The following is a 24,437-nucleotide window of genomic DNA, read 5'->3' as shown; positions in this document are numbered from 1 at the left end:
GCCATATTACAATCCATTATTCTACTGATCCAATCAATATATTGAAATAACGTCGTTCATATTGAATATGAAACATTCACTTTCGTCCAATCTTTACCGAACACATTTTATAGCTCCTAACACCTAAGGTGACGAAAATTTTGTTTATGCCTGCTCACAAAACGTAAAGTTATAATCAATTCAAAAGAAGAAAAATATTCAGGTGGATACATGACAAAAATGTAGACATAGCTTTTCTACAAGAAACATTTTCAGTCAAAGAAAATGAAAAACAATGGACTACAGAATGGGGAGGGCAAATATTGTACAGCCATGGCTCATCACATAGTAAGGGAGTTATGATTCTTTTCAATCCAAAGTTAAGTATCGAAATTGAAAACAGAGAAGCTGATGAAGATGGGAGATACATAATTGCAAACACCAAAATGAATGACTCAGACTTATGTCTAACAAATTTATACTCACCGAACAAGGTAAAAGAGCAAGAAATATTTTTTAAGAAGATAAATAATTTGTTACAAGAACATGCAAATGGAACAATCATAGTTGGTGGTGATTGCAATGTATCTCTCACACAGATGGACAAAATAGGTGGAAGACCTATAAATCAGAAGGACAAAGCCATCAAAGAAGTGAACTCGATACTAAAATCCTTTAACCTAACTGATATATGGAGAAAAAAGAACCCTAATACTAGACAGTAAACATGGCAAAATGAGTCAACATCTGTAAAGTGCAGACTAGACTACTGGTTCATACCATGGAATTTGATACAATCAAGTGAATGTAAAATAAGTGTAGCACCTGTACCAGACCACAGAGCAGTTTGTATGTCTATTGTATCCCCAAATTATCAAAAAAGAGGGCCAGGCTTTTGGCGTTTTAACAATTCTCTACTTTCAGAAGAAAAATTCATTAAAGATATGACGGATCTTCTTTCAAACATAGAAGAAAAACTTAAAGATATTCACGACCCAAGCCTAAAATGGGAAGTCTTAAAAATGGAGATCAGAACTTTCTGCATAAGATATTCAAAGAGAAAAGCACAATCCAGAAGAAATGAAGAACAAGAATTAGAAAATAGACTCAACCGATTAATTAAAGAAATGATGAAAATAATGATCCGAATAACCAAATTCTAATACAGGAAGTAAAAGAACAATTAGACAACATACAAAATATGAAAACCAGAGGGGCAATAATAAGAAGCAGATGTAAATGGTATGAAGAAGGAGAAAAAAGCACAAAATACTTCTTCAACTTAGAGAAGCGAAACTTTCAAGAAAAAGTCATTACCTCACTTATGTCAGAGGATGGATCCATGATAACAGACCCCAAAGAAATTATAAATAAAGAAGCAGAGTACTATCAAAAACTATACACTGCTGGCGAATGTGACCCAGATAAGAAGGAATTTGACTGTTTCTTTAAAAACAAGGAAATTAAAAGACTAAATGAGGATGATAAGACTAGTTGTGAAGGGAAGATTAGTGAACTTGAACTTAAAAAAGCAATAGAGCATCTCCACAAAAATAAAAATAAGGCACCAGGATGTGATGGGATCACAGTTGAGTTCTATTCAAAATTTTGGGAGCTAATAAAACATAATCTCACTAATGCTACCAACCACGCTTTCGTTACCGGTATTTTACCAATGTCCCAAAGACGAGGAGTTATTAGACTCATTCCAAAACAAGAAACAGATCTAAGTACATTGGATAATTGGCGACCAATTAGCTTACTCAATGTTGATTACAAAATTATAAGCAAGGCACTTACATTACGAATAGAACCCTTACTTCCAGTCATAATACATGAAGATCAGACCGGCTTTATAAAACAAAGATACATAGGTAGCAATATAAGACGCATATGGGATACAATAGATTTTTGTGATAAAGAAAACAATGCAGGATTGATCATGTTTTTAGATTTCAAAAAAGCTTACGACAGTGTTGAAATATCATTTATAATCAAAGCAATGAAAACTATGAACTTTGGTGAAGATATGATTGGATGGGTGAAGCTTCTATATAATAACATAAAAAGTTGCGTGGTTAACAATGGGTACAGTTCCCCATGGTTCAATGTACAGAGAGGGGTGAGACAGGGCGACCCCCTATCTTCCACTCTATTCATTATCGGGCTAGAAGTACTTGCATGCAAAATCAGATCTGACTCTAATATTCGAGGACTAGAGGTTTATGGCAAAACTCCATAAAATATCCATGTACGCAGATGATATGACTTCCCTTCTAGCAGATGTGGACTCTGCAGGCAGACTTCTAGATACTTTACACTTGTTTAAAAGATGTAGTGGATTAGAATTAAACCCTAAGAAAACTGATGCTCTGTGGGTGGGTCCTAACAAAAATAGAGAAGACAAACCACTACCAACACGCTGGCCCTGCACACCCATAAAAGCCCTAGGCACGCACTTTGGACACAATAAAGATATATGTTACAATAAGGATTTTGACAACAACTTTACAAAGATGAAAAAACTATGCAATGTATGGAAAATAGAAATCTTACCATTATAGGCAGAATTTTAATTATCAAGACACTAGGTATCTCCAAGCTTGTTTATGATTGTTCAGTTTTACATGCACCACCAACCTTTATAAAACAAGTAAATGATTATATATTTCAATATGTGTGGCAAAACAAACCTCCCAAGGTTAAAATGAAAACTCTGATTGGAAAAATACCCCAAGGAGGACTAAAGATGGTAAATTTTGTCACCAAGAATAAAGCAATAAAGGCAACATGGGTAAGAAGGCTTATTACAGATCCACTAAGGGAAAAAGAAAATCTCTTCTCAAAATGGGGAGGTTTCTTATTATTCAAATGTAATTTTTCATGTATACTGCTAGACTTGTCCAACCTACCATTGTTCTATAAAGATGTCATATCCTCTTGGGAAGAAGTAATACAGCATGAACCACTCTCACACAGACAGATCTGTTCTCAAATTATATGGAATAATAGATACATTGTAATTGGAACATCATCTGTATACTATTAAACATGGGCTAACGCAGGCATTATATATTTCAATGATTTGTTAAAAAACGATGGAACCTTTTATAGTATAACTGATCTACACAACACATATGGTATAGAAATCAATCCATGTCATGTATTAAAATACAACTCACTCAAAACAGCCATACCACAGAAATGGAAAGAAGTAGTTAAAAAAGATAGAAGAAAATGTAATCCTGAAAACATCATACATTATACAGATAAGATAGACCCTCATACCCTCACATGTAAGCAAATATATGATATCCTAATACAGAAACAATTTGTATCACCAGGTCAAGATAACAACATTATACAAAAAAAAGGAAGTGATAACATTGAAAATGCATATACCAATGCCTTTGTTGTAACAAAAGACACAAAATTACAATGTTTTCAGTATAAGATTCTACACCGGTATCTTGCGACAAACAACTGGCTACAAAAAGTTAACATCAAACAAAGCAACACATGTAATAATTGTAATGAAGACCACACTATTGAGCACCTTTTTGTATATTGTCATGAAGTTGTACTTTTCTGGAAACACTTTTGTACATGGTGGAAAATCAAAACACAGCAAGATCTGAACATAGATGAGAACTTGATTATATATGAAATATCTGAAACATATAGAGACAACAAGCTTTTACATTGTATCCTTATTGCCAAATATGTAATTTACACCTGTTTTTTGAAAGATTTGAAACCAAACTTGAAAACCTAAAGTTTGTTGACTAAGACGCTAGCTGAATCACCCCCTACATAACAGAAACAAGCATTTGAAGGTCTTATAAATGATACAAAGACTACCCACTTGCGTAATATCACAACAATCCACCCACGCGTTCTGTAGTTATCTTGCTGACAGACATGTACATATCTCCACCACAAACACACAGCAGCCACTACAATACCTCCAAGGCAGAAATGGCAAACATTAAATCCTATAGATTGACTTTGTCGTCTTACCTGGATAGGTTGATATGAACATAGAAAGTGCCAAAATAAGTAGCATCATCATTGCAATATGGATGAAGAACTTGACCCGCTAAGGTAACGCCGTATAGGATATATATATGCGGCGGGGGGGTCTAGTTTTAGTGACCTCCTGAGCTATGTAAGACATGTAAGGCAAGTCTGCTAATTTGGGTCTGGCATTACTCAGTATCTGGAGCTCGTTACAACTTGATCTTGTCAGTTGTTGCGGCAGGGACTCAGCGGCGCCAAACCGACCAGTCGGGCCTGCATATCCACAGGGGTAAACTAGGGGACATTGCAGTCGAGGTTTGTCGGTGACCTTTGCCTTGAACCATACAGCTGCTTTCACATGTCAAATGTCGTTCTAGAGGCAAAAGGGTTCTATCACCGGTGCACCACCAACCAGTTTTATTCATGTGTACTATTCTTTCCTGAACCATGTTATGATTCAGCTGAAGACGTTTGTAGTCTGATACCGCAACAGTGTTGATGTATATACATGTAGTGCTTTCTTTGTTTAGGTGTTATTGTTACGTATGAAAGTAGAAAACAAATCCAAGAGAATATCCTCCACTGCATATATCACCTGCTCTGGTCGCAAAATTATGTTTGAGTAACAAGGAAAGAGGAAGATCAATCTACTCCAGTATAACAGGGTTGACTGAGATTTTATTTCTCGGTATTTTTCTCGGTATTGTATACAACCTTGTCCACATACTTGTCATACATTTTCCACTTCATTCGAGCAACACGGTTAATTTTCATGGCAAATCCTAACATAAGACAGGAACTAAAGAAACTCAAGTGACAACAAAAAAAGTAACTTGAATACATACAGAGAAATGCATTTGTTCCATGTACCATAAAATCAGGATTGATGACAAACTGAACTAACTATAGCAGTAACAATGGCGATCAATGAAAAAAGATGAACATGAAACGTTAATTGTGCAGTGTGTGTAGTTGGTGACTTGTCTGACTCAGAAAAATCGAGTCAAAGCTAATTTGGCGGTGGGGAGGGACCTGTGCGTAGGAATTAAATATTTCGATCCAGGACATACTCTGGATCTAATCTCCAAGCAGATGTCTGGATGGAAGCTTGTAAAGTTTTCTGACCACCGGACGCCCGTGTGTGTGTTGCTATCAAAGACGCTCGATAGCCAGAGAACGTTACAATCGTCCACCCAACATCTGCTTGGATATTCTCTCTGTAACTCTCTGTAACTCTCTCGCTCTCTCTCTCTTTCTCTCTCTCTCTCGCTCTCGCTCTCTCTCTCTCTCTCTCTCTCGCTTTCTCTCGCTCTCATGCACACGCACACTGCATTCATTCAGCCACAACCAAAGCTACAAACGCGTAGCCGCCATCATCAGTAGCCCGGAAAGAACTGTTGTCAAGGCGACCGTATAATAGCTCCCCCTAGCGGCAGGCCCTGCATCGCCGACGGGTTTGGGTGTCCCAATCGGTTTGTCACAGTGCTCTGTGTACTCCCCTAGACAGGCGGCGTACATCATAACGTGTGCGATGTAGTGTTGCTCCTGCAGATAGCAGATAGGGTAGATTTAGATTTCTTTTATGAATTTCGGCTGTTATTCTGTACGAATCAAACTAAACATATTTCATTGTTGGTCAATGTCCTTGGTACTGAAAGGTCTATCGACTCAAGAAACCAAGGAGGTTGAAAGAACCTCCTTGAAGAAACTAATTATGTCCGTGTGGTTGTCATTTGTCCGTTCTGTTTCAGAGGTTCTGTAATACATGCAAGTTTTTGTCGTAAAAAGAACAGCGCTTGCCTTGGGAAATTTGACCTTACCTGTACGCCGTGGAACAGGTGAGCCATGGGTCCGTCCGCCATGATGATGACGTCCTCCCCTCCGTGCGTCTCGCTCCGTAACGGCGCGGCGCTCTGCTGTTCGTACTCCTTATCCGCTGTAGGGAAGAGAAAAGTCTGCTTGTTTCTTTGGCAAGAATGTACTTAGGTTTGCTTTCTTCTTGAACTGTGCGTAAGCAAGTAATACTTGAATTCAACAACCTCGAAGTCATCATACTAGTGTTGTGCAGAAATCTAAAGAAGAAATAGATTTCATATCAGAAAAGTTGTTGGTAAGTAACGTTATATTGGTAATGTCGGCTGAACCATCGTGATGCAAAATTTAGATAGGAAACAATTACAACACTGTATCAATTATTTCCTAATGCTCCTAGATGAAGAAAATTTAGTCTTCTTGATCACCCCTCGGATGTTTTAGTTGATACTAAATTTTAAAAAAATGAGAGTAGACATGGGCCAACAGTCACTTCCTGCCCGCCTACCAAGCACATTTCAATGCAATCCAGGTCAACTTTAGGATCCTGTCAGTCTCTGTTTAGAACTCATCACAGAAACAAACTTGGACCCGGGCCAGCAGGAACAAACTTCGCACACCCCAAGACAAACGGACCAAAAACAATACCTCCGTTTTCATGGAGGTGCCATCAAGATCTTTTTCTAAAGGCCGCACCTGTATCCACGTCCGTGATGTTTTGGCGTGTGACCTGCGTGTCGTTCCCGTTTGTAGTCTCCACCAGCGCGTACCCCGGACCGTTCCCGTACAGCAGGGTGGTGTACGGTAACTCATCCCAGGTATTATCAGGGGTGGATGACGTGTACACGTTTTGTCCTGAAACAGTTAGCGAGCATGGTAATCAGAGAAGGCAGACTTCGCCCCTAGTACACACACATAAGATCACATAAGCACAAGCACAGACGCGCGCGAGCACGCACGCACATACAAAGACCCACACAAACACATACACATACAAATAGAAGTACGGAGGATAAAAAGGCTACATTTTGTGTGTAGCTCTACTAAATACTAAGTGTAGCCCTAGCAAATACGAGACGTAACCATACCAAATATGGAGTGTAACCATACCAAATATGGAGTGTAAACATACCAAATATGGAGTGCAATCATACCAAATATGGGGTGTCCCCTATCCGGGTACCCTGCAAACGTCAGTGTGTGGGAGTGGTCCGCCGTCACCACGACGAGGCTGTCAGACGTGTCCAGCATGTCTTTAGCCACCTGTGTTGGGAATAGTAGAAACAGTATTGGCGACAGTAGAAGATATCAGTGTGAATCTTTTATTCGGGGTGTTTGCACTCATTATGACGTAAATATTTTTTTTACATACATGACTCATACTGACATGGGTATGATGATCCTTTCCACCAACGCTCAACCTCCTGATGTTCACTTTTTAGCTCTATCTGACCATGTAAAAAAATTATGACGTAAATATTGTCCACCATGCTCAATGGTTAAACCGGGAAGTTTAGGGTACGTCTGAAGGTGTATTTGTCAAAGCAGTACATGAAATTAGAGTTGTCTCGTCGGTGTTTTGTTTTGTTTTGTTTTCACTTCACAGGGCAGACAGAAAGTAAGGTTAGCCTTTTTGATGCCGTAAGGGCAGTGGGTTGTTATCATACTGCCCCCCCCCCCCTCATCGTAATGTCGTACCTGCACGGCGTCATCAAACGCCACGGTGTCCTCTAAAGCTTTCACCGCCTTGGACGCGTGATGTCCGTGGTCTATTCGGCCGCCTGGGCAAAAACAATGTTGACTTTAGCAATACAGGACATACAGCTGTGGCAGCTCCAAAACTTTCGCTTAGCTGACGTTATTGTTTTTTTATTCTTTATCAACAAAGAACAGTAGAAACCTTGAGTAGAAACGAATAATACTTAAATGAACAACAAATTAGGGGCAGATTAAAAGAATGATTCAACGAAACATGATCGACTATATATATAAGTTGTATCATTGTGAAACTCAGCCTACCTTCCACTAGCAGGAAGAAACCATTGTCGTTTTTCCGGAGTATTTCTATCGCCTTCCGGGTCATGTCGGCGATGGTCGGCTCCTCGGCCGGGTCGTCCGTGCGATCAGCAGTGTACTTCATATGACTCCTTTCAAAAAGACCTGTAGAGACAGAGAACAACATCCATTGCTACCAATGAGTGTACATTCTCCACATAGCATATACGCGCGGTGTGTGTGTACGTGTGTGTGTGTGTGTGTGTGTGTGTGTGTGTGTGTACGTGTGTGTGTGTGTGTGCACGTGTGCGCACGTGTGCGAACGTGTGTGCACTGTGTGCACGTGTGTGTGTATGTTTGTGTGTGTGTTCTTTGAAGGTGAAAAAACAGCACTGCTGTCACGGCAAAACAACATGTACAGGCCATACTGATATCTAAAACACATAGTTATAATGAATATTCAAGATTCCACATAACGTTGAATCCATGTATACTTAGTAGTAACGAAGAAAGTTTGCTGACCAAGAAGATAATCCGTCGATTCCGGGTCGACATCTCTGAAGTCCGTTCCGTTCCAGACATAGCGGGATCTGCCGGTTTTTCTGTCCTGCCACCGCTGGACCAAATCTACGCCGTCGTTTCGGTCTCCACTCCCACCGGTTTCCGGATCCGCCCAACTCCGGGGCTTGAACATCCGACTGCCCCCTCCCAGGATAACCTGACATGCAAGTGAATAAATGTGTTTGCAGTCACGTGACCATGGCGTGTCCAGCGTCCGCCATCTTGGTGTTTTAAAGATTCCTGTCAAGACATCAAAACATAGCTAAATCTTTATACGAATAAAATTCCAAAGCGCTGGTATTCTTACCTCTATATCGGGTGCTTCCTCCACCAATTGATAGGCGATGTCGGTACAGTTGTTCTCCCGGGCCTCCGCCGTCAGATCGCTGTCCGCCTCCCAGCCCCGTGCGGCCGAGTGAGCGTATGCCGCCGCCGGCGTGGCGTGGGTCACTCGGGCGGTGGTGACGATCCCAGTCGACTTCCCTTGGGAACGAAATGACAGTTAACCAATTAATCGATTAGAAAACTCCTCGTCCAATTAATCGATCTGTCCAAGTTGTACAAGAAATCGAAGATCTCATACCTCCGTGAAAAATGTTTTTTTGTAAATATAACACAGATATTTTCATCGCACACATTACATGTTCCACTCTCACATAAAGTCGTTATTTCAAAGTGCGTTATTTCAAAGTGTCGTCTAATGTGGACAGACCTGCTCTTTCTGCGTGCACAATAATGGACTCCGCCTCGTGACCCTTGGAGGAACTGCAGTTGCCGTACCGTGTTCTCCCGTCCACGCCGATGACCCCGGCCTCCGCCTTCACCCCGCACAAGAACGCTGTAGCAGTACCGGCCGAGTCGGGGACTTGGGCGTCGATATTGTAGGTCTAGAAAGTAAACGTGATGCAAAAAGACTCAAAATGCTGCGACATTAAGATACTTTAGGATAACATTTATGCCATAAGTTGTTGCTGTAGCCCATAGCAATGGACCCTTGCTGGCTATCACAATTAGCCAATAAGAGAACAGGATTTGGTCACCTGTCTACCGGCAACCGCGTTGTTTGTGCATAACTTTGCCTTCTATTTCTTTTTGTTTTCTTCAGCAAAATTTCTTTTTATTTTCACATGAACATATAGATCCACAGCATAAACGTCTGTGTTTAGAACTGTCTGTTCGTCACTGACCTTAGACATGGCGGTGTAAGGTAATGAGTCCATGGCCAACACGGTCTCCTCTCCCGGGTTTCCCGCCTTTTGTCCCTTCAGGATCCGTGCCGTGGTTACCGTGGAAACGCCCATCCCGTCTCCCAGAAACAGCACCACGTTTTTGGCCACGTTCGTGTTGAGGGTCTGCAGGCGGAGGGCTTCATCGATGGAGGCCCGCGCCATGTTGGTCCAGTAGTCGGGCGTACGCTCCTGGTCTGTGGGTACCGTCCTGGACTGCGCATGCGCTCTGCGGGCCCGGGTCTGCCACAGCTGCCCGGAGTGGTCCACGTCATAAGACTCATCGTCGCGATCGGCTGCTAAAGAAAGGTAAATAATAAAATGGTAAGACCAGAGTGGTAAGGTGGTCTTGTGGTTAAGGTTTTAGGCTTGGAATTTAAAGTTTCCTCGATCGATCGATGGAATCATGCTCTAATGTTGCTCCTTCGGACAAGAAGCTTTACGCCTATTTCATTACTCTACTTACTAATAGGTGAAAATGAAGTACCCAACTTCGGTTAGGGACGTACTCTTGGACGGTGGCCCCGTGATTGAGAAGAGCCAAGCCACGATTATTTTGAGAACCCACCACACTTACCGAAAAGAGTCGGGGTCCATCCCGGTATGTGTGAATCAAACATCATAATCCTATATATACATATGCAGATTGTACTTACTATTATCTGATACAAAACTCTTTGGTTACGCCTATCATGCAAACAATTAAACAGGGTATGCCATGCCCCTGCCGTTGTCACTTGTCGAACACTTGATATAAGATGTTTGTTGTGTGTGACACTGGCAGTGGTGACGTCTGGCTACTGACATGGCCACTCAGAAAACGTCTACAAATATCCACACAGACAAAGGGGGGGGGGGGTTACAGCCACTATGTTTGATGTATGCTGTTCTAGACTTATTGACTGGTTGATTGAATCGTGTTCTTTGCAAACGTTAAACCCCACCCCTAAACCTGTCCTTGTGTTATACGGTACGGTAGTTGTGCTATGTGACCACATTTTACTACCACACTTAAGTCAAAAGTGCCGCGCAGCTTCTTGATAAACGCACTGAGAGTCTGAGTGATAGTCATATAAATACTTGAACACGATATATAGTACAGAAATATGTAACAGAGTTCGGCAAGTTGGCAAACAATCGTTGTGAAGTACCGTTGCCCCAAGCACTGGGTCGAGAAGTGTATAAAGACTAGCATCTTTTCCTTTTTTTCCCGTTTCACTACTATACAGCGTGGTCTAAAAACGTACGGCTCCTGGTGGCACACTTGGTGCACCAAATCCATGTGTGTTTAATAGCACCTCTCTTGCAAATTAGCCGGTGGCCTTTCTCAAGGGCACAGCGTCGGGGGCATGGCGAGTATCGAACTCAGGACCTCTTGGTCTAACTGTCCAGTTCGGAGATCCCATACTTATTAATTCTTAGTCACTGATCATGAATCAACTTGTGCCAATATAAGTGATATTAATATCACTTATATTGGCACAAGTTGACTCATTCTAACTCCAGCTGAGAAGGTCAGGCGGACATAGAATTTAAAGAATTATAAAGCCCTTGCCACACATGTCCTACTATGACCCTAACCGTTTCCAGACCATGAGTAATTTAGGTCATCTGTGGTTGGAAGTTAGTTGGCGATGTTACCTACTACTTTTAACAAGTCACTTGTGCCGACCGACTGTAAGATGTGGAAAAATCAAAGTCAGGAATGTCATATTCTGCTCAGATTCTACCTGTGAGGAGAACCGGCTCTAGGATAGGATGGACAATAGGCTACTCCCAATCCAGCGCCGACCTTGTTTGGGAAGAGCAAGGACGTTATATCACACAACGTCCTTGGGAAGAGGTCGGGAGCAAATTAAATCTGGGGGGAAGGTCAAGAATGTGTAACAGGGACTTGAAAGCCTTACCTGGTTTGCCGAAAGACGTGGCTATGAACGCCAACGTGAAGAAGAACAGTCCTGCGATCATGTGAACTGTGGCCATCTCTCTTCACGGGTGATTAAAGTGGGCTAACTAGGCCATTTCTCACTGGCAGTGCATATTTGAACAGCGTCACCTGCATTAGTTAACCATTCACCAACAGAGAACGGTTGTCCGGATTTCCTCTGAAATTCCAAGAAAGTCAAGACCAGTTACGCCGGGCTATTAAAGCTCCACGTTCTTCAGGCCTCGCCAGGTGTTTACAGTTTGGTAGCGTTTACGCTTACCGCTTACCGGTTCCTCAGTGACCGGGGGTGGTCCACCTCCCTTCATCTCTCCCTGTCGTGAGTCAGTGCCTGGGTACTGGCAAGGGGCAGGCCAGTCCATTCTTTAATGTTGTCGTCCCAGCGTAGCGTTTGCGTTTGCATGTATGCTAACTTGTACATTAACTTACTGGTATAACTAGTACTATCGATGGACTTCCATGATATTTGGTTGTGAGCAGTTCTTGTCGAACTTATCTTGTCAAAAGAAATGAATAACTTATGGGGCCCCCGGCGTTTTTTCTTAAAACTACAGTAGACCGTCCGATTTTGAAGCCTCGTGTTCTGGACAAGCAAGGAGGTTGAATGGGACAAGCTATGATATTATGCTGATTATGTTAATACGATCATTTGCATATAGTTTCCAGTGTAATGGAACGAAACTACTTGACAAAGGAATGATATTGCAGAACTCTGTTTATCATTTACCTTCTGGAGAAAACTTTCTTTTTAATCTTTTAGGTGAGTTCGAATTGACTTGATATTTTGTTGGAATATCGTAGATCTACATCATGTTTGGTTGAAAAGAAAACAAAACGCACAAACTCTGCCCTGTCAAATCGCCAGGTAAGCGCTCAGTGGAATGGAGGTGCTACATGTGATCAACACGCTGTTAGCATGCCCTGTCCCTCTGTTTGCGGAAAGCACTAATCACGTGTTAGATGTGCGTAAACAACACACACAACACACACAACACACGCAACACTCTGTTGTTTTCAAACCGCAAACATACATTGGGTCCTGTCATGACGTCGACAGGATTACGACAGAAAATTGAGTGCATTTTTGGGACAGTTGTGGCCGCGGAAGTTTTTTCACTGGACCTTGCTTTAAAAGGACCTTCCCGGGCTAGTGCCGCATCTCGGCGTTACACACTTTCTTCGTAGGCACCCGTCGCGGCAGTAGCTCAGTGAACACAATGTCACACCTAACCTTTGCACATCTGGCTACAAGCGTTGTTTAGAGCTGTCTAATGAGCATGCCCATACTGTACTTGGTGGCAACGAGTTACACTCTAAAAAAAAGTTTTAACACCTCAATACTGAGATGCTCTGATAGCTGAACCCATCTTATCAGCTGTAGGTTTGCCTAGTCTCTACCAGACTGACTACGCTGGCCATTATGGTATAGGGAGAATAATTTGTCAGGGGAGTTTTGCTACCAGAGGAGTTGGTCGGCCGGAGGGGAACATAAACCTAAGCGTGGACTGACTCCTCTGGCCAATTTCCCGATTCTTCGAACGAAATCTACAATCCCCGCAACCCCGTAGGAAGGCCTGGTGGAGGCTAAGGTTTGCCATGGAGAGATCTAGACAGACGTCGACGAGAGAACATAGGTATGACCACCACAGGTGGAGCGGCGTTGACTTCAAAAATTGTGCGCCATCCAACACGACTGGAACTGTCTTTTCTTTCTATAGGGTACTCTCAAAGCAGAGGTTGAGTCGCGTAGATATACTTGGTCGGAAAACAAAACGCGCCCGTGTAATTTTTCCGACTACTATTATGTCTACGTGACTCAACCTCTGCTTGGAGGGTATCTAAAGTGCACATAGCACCCTCCCAATATTTGAGCGAAGGTAATATAAAAGAAAGTAAGCAAGAAACCACATTTTACTGTTCCAAGAGTGCCACACGCCTTCTTAACCAAAGAAGAACACACTGAGTGATGGCCTTATACATGTTAACACCTGAACACGATATATAGCGCAGGAATTTGCAACAGAGTCTTGTGACCGCCTGTTATTTGGAAAGCTTTATTTCACGACAATCACTCGTTGGCACACATCCAGACGAGCTATAGGGTAACACCCGTGGGAGTAGGGGCCGGGGTGTGAGACGAAATCCTGACAAGTCCTACAATCATTCGGTCTGTGCCGATGCTCGAGTACGGTATTAAAATCTAAAGCAAAACTGAAAAATCCTCACGAAATCTACTTAGGAAGTATTGCGCAAATTAAAAACCTCTCACCTTCTTGTCGAGTACAAGCTAACAGATGAATCCTATGTATGCGTATGCCGAAAGGAAAACAAAGAAACACGGACGCAACGCAAATTTACCGCGAAACATCCAAACGTGTAAAATACGATAAAACGAATGAATACATGTACAGTTAATACCTGGTTTGGCGAACGTTGTGCCCGTAAACGCCACCAAAAGAAAGAGACGTGTGACGGTCCGGGTTGTAGCCATGTTTCTTGTAGGAGTGTCAGACTGAACTAACAAACTGTCTACTTACCACGCCTACTAGAACTGGCGCTCCAACTGGACTGGGTTAATTATTTACTAGACACCTTTCGGTGACTTCCTTGTCCAATGTGACACTGATCATGATTTGTTTTGCTACACTACGTGACGAAATTACGTATCCTCTTGTAGGTATAACAAACTTCACAAACATTTTTAAAGAAATGCTTACATGTACATTTCCTTTTAGAATTAAAGAAGGCGTGGATTTGAAACGTTTTAGCGGATTACATAATAGATTATGATAGCCTCCATAGTAGTCTTTGAGCACGGCTTTTAGCAGTTGCTGTTTCTGCTATAGTTATGTACAATTTTCTGGGTGCTGCTACTGTCTTCACAGAGCAGTTGAAACATGCATAGTAGCGATGAAAAAAAGATAACATTCATATACAAGTAGATACCTTGGAGGCTAGGGTAGTAAATCATTCACGTGATACACACACCTTACACACGTGCACACCGTAGTACGCGGGAGTGATTTAGCTTGAATGCCATCACGTGCAGGACGTGCATCGTCGTACTATAGGGTCACAGGAATGTACAAAGTACAAACTAGTATATACATTGAATCTGCGTTGGTAATGGTAGTAATCATAGAACATTCATCTTGAAGAAGGCGAAAATCTTATCCATGAACACCTTCGAACACCTTAGTGTTTAGCATTGTTTGTAACTATATTGTTTTCACACCTTAAACATCGATTTTGTGGGCGTAACGGGTTAGTATGTGAGTATGCCTCTGTACATACATACCCACCTGCCTAGTGTATGTACCCAGCCCAAGTGCTCACAAATATTTCCCCACAATACGAGTGATCGCAATCAAACTATTGAAATAGACAAAGGGTGTGGCTTGAACACTGATCATTTATAAGACCACATGGCACATAAAAGGGATCAAGACAAAGCAGACTGTCCTGTAATGAGGCGAAGCACAGTGCGTTCTTCGTTAGCTAACAGTACAATGCTGTTGTGCGACGGCTCGCGTGTCAAATACATCTGGTGACCCCTAACGGTCTCTTTCGGGTACAGACTGAGGCTTTGATCTAGCGATTTCGTAAGGAACTGCATGGGCTTATTTTAAATGACCTACTTATTGCCTTCGCCAAGAAGGTTTAGAAGGTTAAGTTCACTCAATAAACCAATCATACAGTTATGTTTTTGGTAGCGTTAGTATGTACAGTGTACAGTATGCATAAAGTTATGTTTTTTAGTGGTGAAGCTTTCCCAATGCAGGATTGAAACACCAAGCGGCTGATCTTAGGTATCAAATGTCACTTCTTCCTGACCACGAGATCTATGTACCACTAAAAATAATGTCTATAACAAGTCATAACATGCATATGGTCAAAGCATCACGGTCCAGAACAAGAGATAGGAAAGTTCTGAAGTTCTGCTACAGTACAGAGGAAAGCCGCTAGGGGGCCTAAGATAAGACCTAACTGCCTGCTGAATTCCATAATAACCCTTCCATGTACTGTAATAACCTGTAAGTATGTAGGTCCACATACAGCAAGGGGATGAGTGGGGTAAAATTTAGCAGCAAACAATAGTCTAGCCTGGTCACCATTATCTGCTGGTCGGCTTTGGGGTGCTTTACCCGGCCCAGTGTGCTTAGGCACCGACCTGCTTCAGTCATTTTGTCTGATTAGCTGCCATTTGAGATTTCGCTGCTAGAGCTTGTAGCCGGCCTTTTGTGTTTACTCTGCCATCAATAGTTATTTTACTGCCTGAATTAAGAATCATTCCGTTCATATTTGGATGTACATAAAACCGAGTCTTTTGGATGGGTTACGTTTGTGGACCTTATAGAGTCCTTGGGCCCCTGGCAGTGAGAGGCTGTATAACACAGAACATATGCACGCTGTCCAAGTACACAGTACTGGTACTTCATGCTAGTAGCGTCTGTCTCTCTCCATCGGTTGATACCACACGGCGATCACTGTAAATATATAGAATAAATGGACGGTTAAAGTCGAACTCATGCCTGCTTCACCACAGAATTTGTGAATCACCCGACACCGAAATCTACAGGAGGACCGACAGAAATGAATGGACATATATAGAAATTATCTCTACAATCTGATCATCAGGTATCCACTAATCATGTAGAGGTGAAGCATTTGCGATCCAATTATAAAGTTCCCTATGTATGTGTATTGCTCTTGAGATATGACGTCTTTATGATGTCACATTCTACCAGACACGGTTAAACCTAACCGGGCGTAGATAACTGCACATTGAAGTCCATACAGAGACGTAGCTACATATCTATTAGACTTAAGAGTGACGTATTCAATCCACATTAATAACACGTTAATTTGAAGGCGCCCTACCGTGTAGGAGTGAGGCAGCCATCGTAGATGTAAAAAGCCATTGTTATAAGCATCTGCAAGGGAATGAGCGGGGTTTAAAGTGTTTGTTTTACTCACGGAAACAAAAGTAGAAAGGAACAATAACGACCAGTGGTTAACGATAACCACTGAAAATCCAGCACATTTGACATAGGTACATGGTAACTTGTCAATAATTGGTAGGTTTCAATGTTTCGGTCCTTATTGATTAAATGTACCATACCATGTCTCTGTGATATCGTTGAAGGCGCATGTTTCTAATGATACATGTAACGTACATAAAGTCACCAAACTATTGATTAACGTAAAACGTCAAGCGTTTGGCCTTTATATTTGTCTGTTTGTCCAAATATCTAGATACATACATAGAACAGGACCAGGCCTCCAAATGCTGTGGAACTCCACGGGAAGCCAAACCGATCCGCCAAAGCACTGCTTGCCAGTGGGCCTAGCAGATCCCTGTAATGCATCAGTCAACTGTGTTAGAGAATGAGAAGTTGACATTGAATGACACCATACCTCATTTCCACTAGAGTCTGTGATTACCGAGTGACCAATCATATGACAGTTCGCTCAACGAACTTCAACGAAAGAAAGCTTTTTTTCACGTTATGCATGTTTAGTCGTCTTTTAAATCATTCTTTTACATGTTGTATATCGTCGTGCACCATATTCCCATTTAGAATTGTAAAAGCAAGGGTCACACAATGTCAATTTTGGTCGATCACCGTAACACGTCGTGACGTCATATAAATGATGTCATGACCTGTTGCCTGTTGGTCTCACCAAAGAGTACACGGTAGACAATTAACTTTAAGCAAAATTATGGTTACTCAATCAATTGGATATTATTTTGGATTCATAGTTGCTCTAGCAACTATTATTTGGCTTATCGTAGTAGATTTTGCGTTTACATAGATGTTTGTCTGGCTTGACAGAACCATACTAAATAATCATTCTGGAAATACGTGAGTTTTGGATTCACCAAACGACGAAGAAAATCACTTACCCAATGGAAAAGAAGGCGTTCATCACGCCCGATACCACGCCATACAAGGCAAAGTTGTTCTCCATGCCTGCGTCACTGGTAAGAAAAGAAATTACCATGTTATGCCTAGTCTCTACCAGACTCCGGCCTGGCAGAATAGTAACAATTAAGGGACTTTGGCCAAGTTACGAATAAAAGTCTAGTAGGAGTTAATTGGCCTAGGAGTGAACTGACCGTGATAGCTGGATAAGCTAAAAAAGACAGACTGATGAAATCCAATGGTAACTTATTTGCCCCTATTTGGCCAGATACAGCTCCCAAGATCTCATCGATTCGAGCTTTAACATCACACCCCACCAACACAACAAGTATGAAACCAATCCATCCAGCCGTTCTTGAGTAATCATCTACACAGACAGAGACACATAACAGAAAATATAACCTCCATTCCATGACATTTTATGGAGGTAACAACCAATAAAAATGACACCATACCTGGCCGCCCAAAGCATCATGTTGACGATGGGTGTAATGAGCGCCCCACACGATGCCGCGATCACTACCAGGGCAATAATGTTTACCCATAGTTTCCTGAAAAAGGAATTGTCCATTTCACCAAAAAGTTCCGCGTATTCCACTAGATCCACATTAAAGAAAATGATTCTTCAGCTTTGCTCCCCGTGGTTCCTCTTTGCCCCCGATGTAATTCCGCTTGCCCCAGCCCTACTGGTTGGCTTTCCACCATTCGGGTTGACAGCGGCCATTGGCGGCAAAGCAGAAGGGCGAGGGGCAAGCTGATTTACAGCGGGGGCGAAGGCAAGCAGAATTACACCGAGGGCAAAGAGGGGCGAAGGGGAAGTGCGGGGGTAAAGCTAAAGGAGTAGGGACAAAGCTGAATGAGTCAGGTGGAGATGGTAAACAAAGAATGAATAAGTGTAGCTTCTTGGGTAGAGCGCTACCTTGGTAAAATGTGGAGGTAGTCTGTCAGGAGGGGTGATGGTCCAAGCAGGAGAGTTCCGACCGCCGCCACCAGCATTCCTAACGTTACCATAACGGGGACACATTTCTGGAAACAACATGAAGAAAATGAATAACCTGTCTAGCATGAGTATAGAACTTGTATTTTCATGTTCAACTCTTACCCATCAAGTTCAAAAAAAGGCAGGAAACCATGAGTAACATTGAAACGTTCTATTGACGAGCTCGAGTGTTTACCTTTTTGTCGGCCAGCCACCCCCATCCCGGCGCTAGAACTGCGTAGACAGCCGCCCACAGCAGAAACAGCAGGCCGATGTGGACAGGGGACGTGTTGAACTGTAAAAACCATTCAGCACACATATAGCCTAATAACGATTACAGTAAAATCCGGCTCCCAATGTGATCTTATACTCAATAATATTGAATACGTATTTGGCAATGACTATTGAAGCAAGTAAAAATAGGATCTATACCTCTTTGATCAAGTACGGCTGAAGTACTGGATCCATATAGTCCAGCATACAGGCTACCACAACGGCCAAACCACCTACAGAAACGTGCAGACATAATTATTAGATGCGTGAAAGGCACAAAGTGGTGCAAGAAAGCCTAATAGTATGTTGAAGCAACACATCACAATAGGGACTATATAAAACTGCCGTCAATAAAGTCATTACAGAAGAAGAACTTTATTGCGCAACGATCGTACACGGTACAATGTATGGCAAAAAAAAGAATAAACAAACTTATCATCCTTATTACTAAAACAAGTATCAAACTTAGTACATATGCAGATTATTACATCTTGGTGACGGTGAAGTTTTTGACAGAAATTCATTAATTCATTTGACCATACATTTCTCTACAATGTTGATGTATATAAACATACAACTACATGCATGATTTCCATGGTTATCAACAATCTATCTGTCAGACAATCAGGCCAGGGGCGCATACTTACAGGCTATAAGGAAACCTGGAAGCTTGAAGAAGACCAGCAATGGCATGTCGGTTTTTCCCTCCTGTTCATCTGTATAATACACGGGATATACACGGGAATAGGTCAATGCCTCTGCACGAGCTCTTTGTATAATTCTGAGCGCATGCGGAAAGAGCTATGTTTATAACGAATAAGGAAATGTAACTAGAAATAAATATCTGCAACAACAAATAAGGACAGACTCGCGTTTTGGTTTAATTTTGTCGGGGGAAATTTGTCATCAGGTGACATAATTGGTGGTATGGAAGATTACATGCTGTAATTGAGTATTATTTATGTAAAAAAAAGTTGTGTTCTTATATCTTTCAATCATTTGCAGTCTTGGTGTTGAAGTTGAATTGTCAGGGTGACTTTTTCGTAGCGATCTGACTGATAGAGCCTTCATCATTCAGTAACCCGGTGGTACTGAATTGAATTCTAAGCGTTGAGTAGTAATCCATGACGTACGGTACGGCAACCATGGAACTATACACTTGAAACAGGATGACGAACGTTAGTTGTCTGTATTCAAACTTGAAGATGGTGACGCCCGCCATTGAATGGTCACAAGTTCAAAACAGGTTTTGCTATCGCGAACTTGTAATTCCCTATCGTTAACCTTTAACAATGACATTTTTCATTCTCACGATTAAGTTCAGTAAACCGTTGCTCGCAGAGGTTGGTGAGGAAAATCGTGACCTTTTCCTTATATGCCGTCTTTGTCAATCAGACTCCACACAAACTGATAAAAAAAGACGGCATATAAGGAAAAGGTCACCATTTTCCCCACCAACCTCTGCTCGGAGAGTAGTGCACCATGGCATACTTGGTTTTTGTTTTCTAGACTTCCCAGTATGTTAATTACCTGGCTGAGGTGGGATCAGGACAGTTACAAACACACAGCAACACAGCAGTAGGAGCCCCATTGTTATAAACGGGGTCTTGAAGCCCCCAAGCTGTAGACAAATAACAAGCAACAGGTACACAACTTTTATAAGTCCGATTACACTCAAATAAAGTCAAGTTCAGTCAAGTCAAATGCTGATGTAAAACTATTTCCTGATGTTGCTGCTTTGATAGGATTACAGGTAATGCAATTAAAACTGTTGGGCGTTTTCTTTCATATGAACTGTTAATGAACTGAATTCTATAAACAACACAGAGAATACACTTAGAAAAGGGAGGTTTTTACTTTCAAGCATTCTTCTTGCTTAACCCAAAAATTGATGATCGTTCCTGAGTACTTACATCGTACAACACACCACCAATGGGCGGACCGGCCATCAGTCCAAGGCCTGTGAAAATCTCGAGGCTTCCCTGAAAGAAAACAGATCATAGTTTTCTGAACAAATGGGTAAATATGTCTTGGAAATGAATTCAATGCCTTCCAGTTATGAAATCGAGCTCGAGGTCTACACATTTTCTTTCAGAGACTGCCGTCCAGAGGACAAGGGGTTAAAAAGGGAAGAACGTTACTGCCTACCATGACTGTTGCCACCTTGTTTGGGAAGGCATGGGTGAGAATGGCCGTACCAGCGGTTTGGAAGCCAGCTACACCGAGGGCCTCTATAGACCGGATCGTGAAGCAAAACACCATAAATGTCGTCCCTTCCGTGTACTCCAAAAGCCTGGAAACGAAAGGCGACAGTTGTTACAAGGCAGACATGCAATCTGGCACACCAAGGTAATATTTGATTCAGCTTGAAATGAACTCCCGAGTGCCTATTTTTTCAGACTTACCCAAACAACACAGAACAACTCCCCGCCACAAACACACCACTGGTCAGCAGGAACCTGGACCCGATGGCCGTGATCTGGTCAGTGAAAAATTGGAAAAATTAAAGAAATTGACAATAAAATGTCAGAAAATGACACTTAAGATTTTACGGTTGGCTAAATTGACATTTTTTTGGAATGTAAACAACAAAGAATTATTTGTATATTTGTTGCTTCCACAGCCGATCGCGATATAAATGACTATGTCATTTAAAAATGGGCCACGTTTTTATCCAAAATTCAAATAGAAGCTTATATAGTGGCCATGGCACTATCCTAAGGGTGATTTGTCTGTCAGGAGTATTGTCAATACTCACGTATTTTCCGAATACTAGATTCGCAAAGAAGTTGACAACAGCAAAACATCCGAATATGAATCCCACCACGGTCTGCGATACCCCTCGTTTTATAGCCTGTAAAGACATGAAAGATAACGAACATATATTATTGAATTGTTCACAAAGGGGTATACTGTGCTGTTGTGGCTGTAAACTCTAAACCTATACCTAACGTTACTTAACTCCCATACAGCAAGCACTGCAAAGAGAATATCACGGCGAACAACACGGTGACTTTCTAGATACCTGATTGCCATTTGGGTGAACTAATTTTGCTGACAGTATTTGTTTTTTACTCGTTCAAGATTTTCAAACATTTTTACTGTTCACACTCAGTAAAACATAATGTATAATGTCCTGCTTTGAATATGATATAACGTTATGGTTGTATAGTACTAGTTATTCGTGGTGGTAGGAACATGTACAATTAGCAACAACTACGACACTTACCTCGTTCGGAAAGAACGGAGCTATTACAGAATAGTAACAGAATCCTGAAAAGTTCAGTAAGGCGATGGAGACGAAGGATAAAATCTGTCTTTTCGATGCTCTCCTTAGACTGAAGCCCTCCTCCTCTGTAGAAGTCTCTGTGTTATTAGCGACTTCTTCCGTGTGTTCGTCCGTCACACTTCCATACGTCACAACATCCGGGACACTGTCTGTCTCGAGCTGAACATGTCTTGAGCCGTTTTGTGCATCAAGCAAGCGCGACGTCTCGCTGTCGTCGTTCTCGGCTTTCTTCATTTCTGTAATCTTCTTGTGGGTGAATATAACTAATGTTGGTCTGTGTGTACTTTATGACGTCACAACTCTCACGCCTGTAAGAGTAACAGGTGTTACAACGTTAGGGTCAACGTTCTGTAGAACTACACAGCTACATGTCTGTAGTCAATGGACTTACAATTTATAACACCCTTTATTGTATTGTAACAACGAACACTGTTGATTTACGACAACATAGTAGGTCTACATGTTTGTTTGTTTTGTCCGCTGAATCATTCAACGTTAAGCTAATCGTTGTCGTTTACTTATTCGCTTCAAGTTCAACTCTACATAGCACGTTTTAACGTTAAAACATTATTTGATATCACTATCAGGTCTGATTTCATCGGTAAGCGTTAACGATTGACAAACTCTTCGTATTTCGTCAGTCGAACGTAAGGCCAGGTTGCCCAAATGTCACAGTGTAACGCCCGGATGTGTCGCTGTTCACAAACTAGTTTTATCAATCAAGATACTGATACATGTATCAAGTGCAGGGCGTATAGGACAACTGTCTATCAATTCGCCGTCCTTCTAAGTTACTAGAAGCGCTCACTCCCATCCAGCCCAATACAGACTTCACCACACGTTCAGTACAATAATCAATAAACGACGTAAAAACATGATCTATGAAGCCAAACATCTGCTTTGAAATGAAACGTGATGATGTCATGAGGGATGGGCTATTCAGGACACCTGAGGTCATTGACCTGTAAGTATAAACGTGCTGTCTGTCTGCCGTACCCACGATATCGCCACACACATCCTAGACACGCATCGTCACTCATTAAACTTCAGATCGCACGACAAATCCACGGCATGTTCCTTACCTGTCTGCTGTGTTATCTTCTGCTGCACAGTGCATATGACGGAAAGGAAACGGATCGTCTCATACATATTGAGGTATAGTCTCTATTATTGGTTTTATATATATACGTCGGCATTCGTATTGCACAACAGCTCGCAACCCTCCCACCACACCGACTGCTGTCCTCACGGTGACCTCAAGGGTTTGACGTCACATTTGACCTTTGACCTACAGACGGCATCAGCGCAAGGTTGCGCGGCTGTGGTACCACAGTCAATGGCGTGCGACCACAGTCGTGCTACCTTGCTTCGGTTGCCGTATGTAAGTCAAAGGTCAACTGACGTACCATTTACCATTGAGGTCACCACGATTAGTCGAAGACAGCGGTCGGTGGGAGGGTTGCGAGCTGTTGTGCAATACAATGCCGATGTATGTATATATAAAAGCATTAATAGAGCGCTGTGGCTATTGACACACTGAGTGTGTCCATAGCCTAAACAGGCTATTGACACACCGAGATTCCAGCCAGCCAATCAGAGCTTGTAACATGCCTTTCCCGACATTATTTTGCCAGGCTCTCGTCTCATTACAAACTTTTCACATAATTAACAGTTGATTAGACATTTTTCGGAGGATTAGACATTAGAATCTTTGAATCTTGGAATATTAACGGACGTATTCAAGTTATGCCCTACATTTGAATACCTGTTAATAAATGTCTGTATTGTGAATGTTAGCATGGCATAGTGGTTAGCGCGTTGAATCGCGAAACTGCCGACCTCGGTTCGAATCCACCGTGTGAAAGTTTTTTTTTTTCAATTGTCCTTTTACCTTTTTATAACATCCATTTGATATAAGAATATTTTCGTCATGCGACCAGAACCATGAAAACCCACCTTTGGGACTTTTTGGTCTGCATTTTCAAGAGTGCATGTTTAGTTAACAGTTAACGTTTATTTTTATTTTCAGCCGCAGAATCCACCCGCTACGTTCTTATTTTGGACGGTACACTTAGACCAGAGAACCCTGAAATAATAAAATGTGGGTTTTTCTAACCATAATTCTGCGGTATTTTTGCTCAAAATTCACGCCGTCGAAGCGGCGCGGACTTCCCCGCCGCTATGTCATCCAAACATATCGGTTGATCTCGATATGACGCTACAAAGTTCTTTCACTTAAAAAATAATGAAAGTAAAACAACAACTATAACTTCGCTTCACTTGTGATATCAGTTTTGAGGCCGCAAATTCTCCCTAACGGCATGAATTCGTCGGCAAACACAGCTGAAAACGTGTTCCAACATGGTCACATGCGGTGTTTGCATGGTACTAAATATAGTTAGCTCATTTGCATACTTGTGACTGGCTACAT

At 41.9% G+C, this 24,437-nt stretch overlaps 2 protein-coding genes across 6 annotated transcripts; both read right to left on the bottom strand.

Annotated features, from left to right (window-relative positions):
* Positions 1–4,657: 4,657 nt before the first annotated feature.
* On the bottom strand, positions 4,658–14,238 carry LOC118418799 (alkaline phosphatase-like). Of its 4 annotated transcripts, none has more exons than XM_035824845.1 (11): positions 13,957–14,238; positions 9,555–9,889; positions 9,080–9,254; positions 8,675–8,850; positions 8,329–8,524; positions 7,831–7,971; positions 7,510–7,592; positions 6,966–7,074; positions 6,508–6,666; positions 5,820–5,935; positions 4,658–5,544 (listed from the first exon to the last, which is right to left on the bottom strand). In XM_035824845.1, the coding sequence occupies exons 1-11, from the start codon at positions 14,027–14,029 to the stop codon at positions 5,353–5,355; spliced, it is 1,755 nt and encodes a 584-aa protein (XP_035680738.1). In that variant the 5' UTR covers positions 14,030–14,238; the 3' UTR covers positions 4,658–5,352. The 4 variants fall into 4 exon arrangements, with proteins under 4 accessions (XP_035680738.1, XP_035680736.1, XP_035680735.1 ...); XM_035824843.1 differs by having other exon boundaries at positions 9,555–9,892; positions 13,957–14,236; XM_035824842.1 differs by lacking the exon at positions 13,957–14,238 and adding an exon at positions 11,501–11,827 and having other exon boundaries at positions 9,555–9,892.
* A 692-nt stretch (positions 14,239–14,930) lies between these two features.
* On the bottom strand, positions 14,931–23,517 carry LOC118418803 (MFS-type transporter SLC18B1-like). 2 transcript variants are annotated; one of them, XM_035824850.1, is made up of 16 exons: positions 23,003–23,517; positions 21,947–22,314; positions 21,476–21,571; positions 21,123–21,196; positions 20,866–21,010; positions 20,631–20,699; positions 20,248–20,338; positions 19,365–19,433; positions 18,877–18,950; positions 18,641–18,739; positions 18,385–18,491; positions 17,921–18,016; positions 17,447–17,521; positions 16,803–16,896; positions 16,420–16,472; positions 14,931–16,025 (listed from the first exon to the last, which is right to left on the bottom strand). In XM_035824850.1, exons 2-16 carry the CDS (start codon positions 22,238–22,240, stop codon positions 15,974–15,976), a joined length of 1,488 nt encoding a protein of 495 aa, XP_035680743.1. In that variant the 5' UTR covers positions 22,241–22,314; positions 23,003–23,517; the 3' UTR covers positions 14,931–15,973. The 2 variants fall into 2 exon arrangements, with proteins under 2 accessions (XP_035680743.1, XP_035680742.1); XM_035824849.1 differs by having other exon boundaries at positions 23,089–23,517.
* Positions 23,518–24,437: the final 920 nt, after the last annotated feature.

This window comes from Branchiostoma floridae, chromosome 7, assembly GCF_000003815.2.
Source record: "Branchiostoma floridae strain S238N-H82 chromosome 7, Bfl_VNyyK, whole genome shotgun sequence".
NCBI classification, from domain to species: Eukaryota; Metazoa; Chordata; class Leptocardii; order Amphioxiformes; family Branchiostomatidae; genus Branchiostoma; species Branchiostoma floridae.
This window is presented reverse-complemented; position numbering and strand designations above follow the sequence as displayed.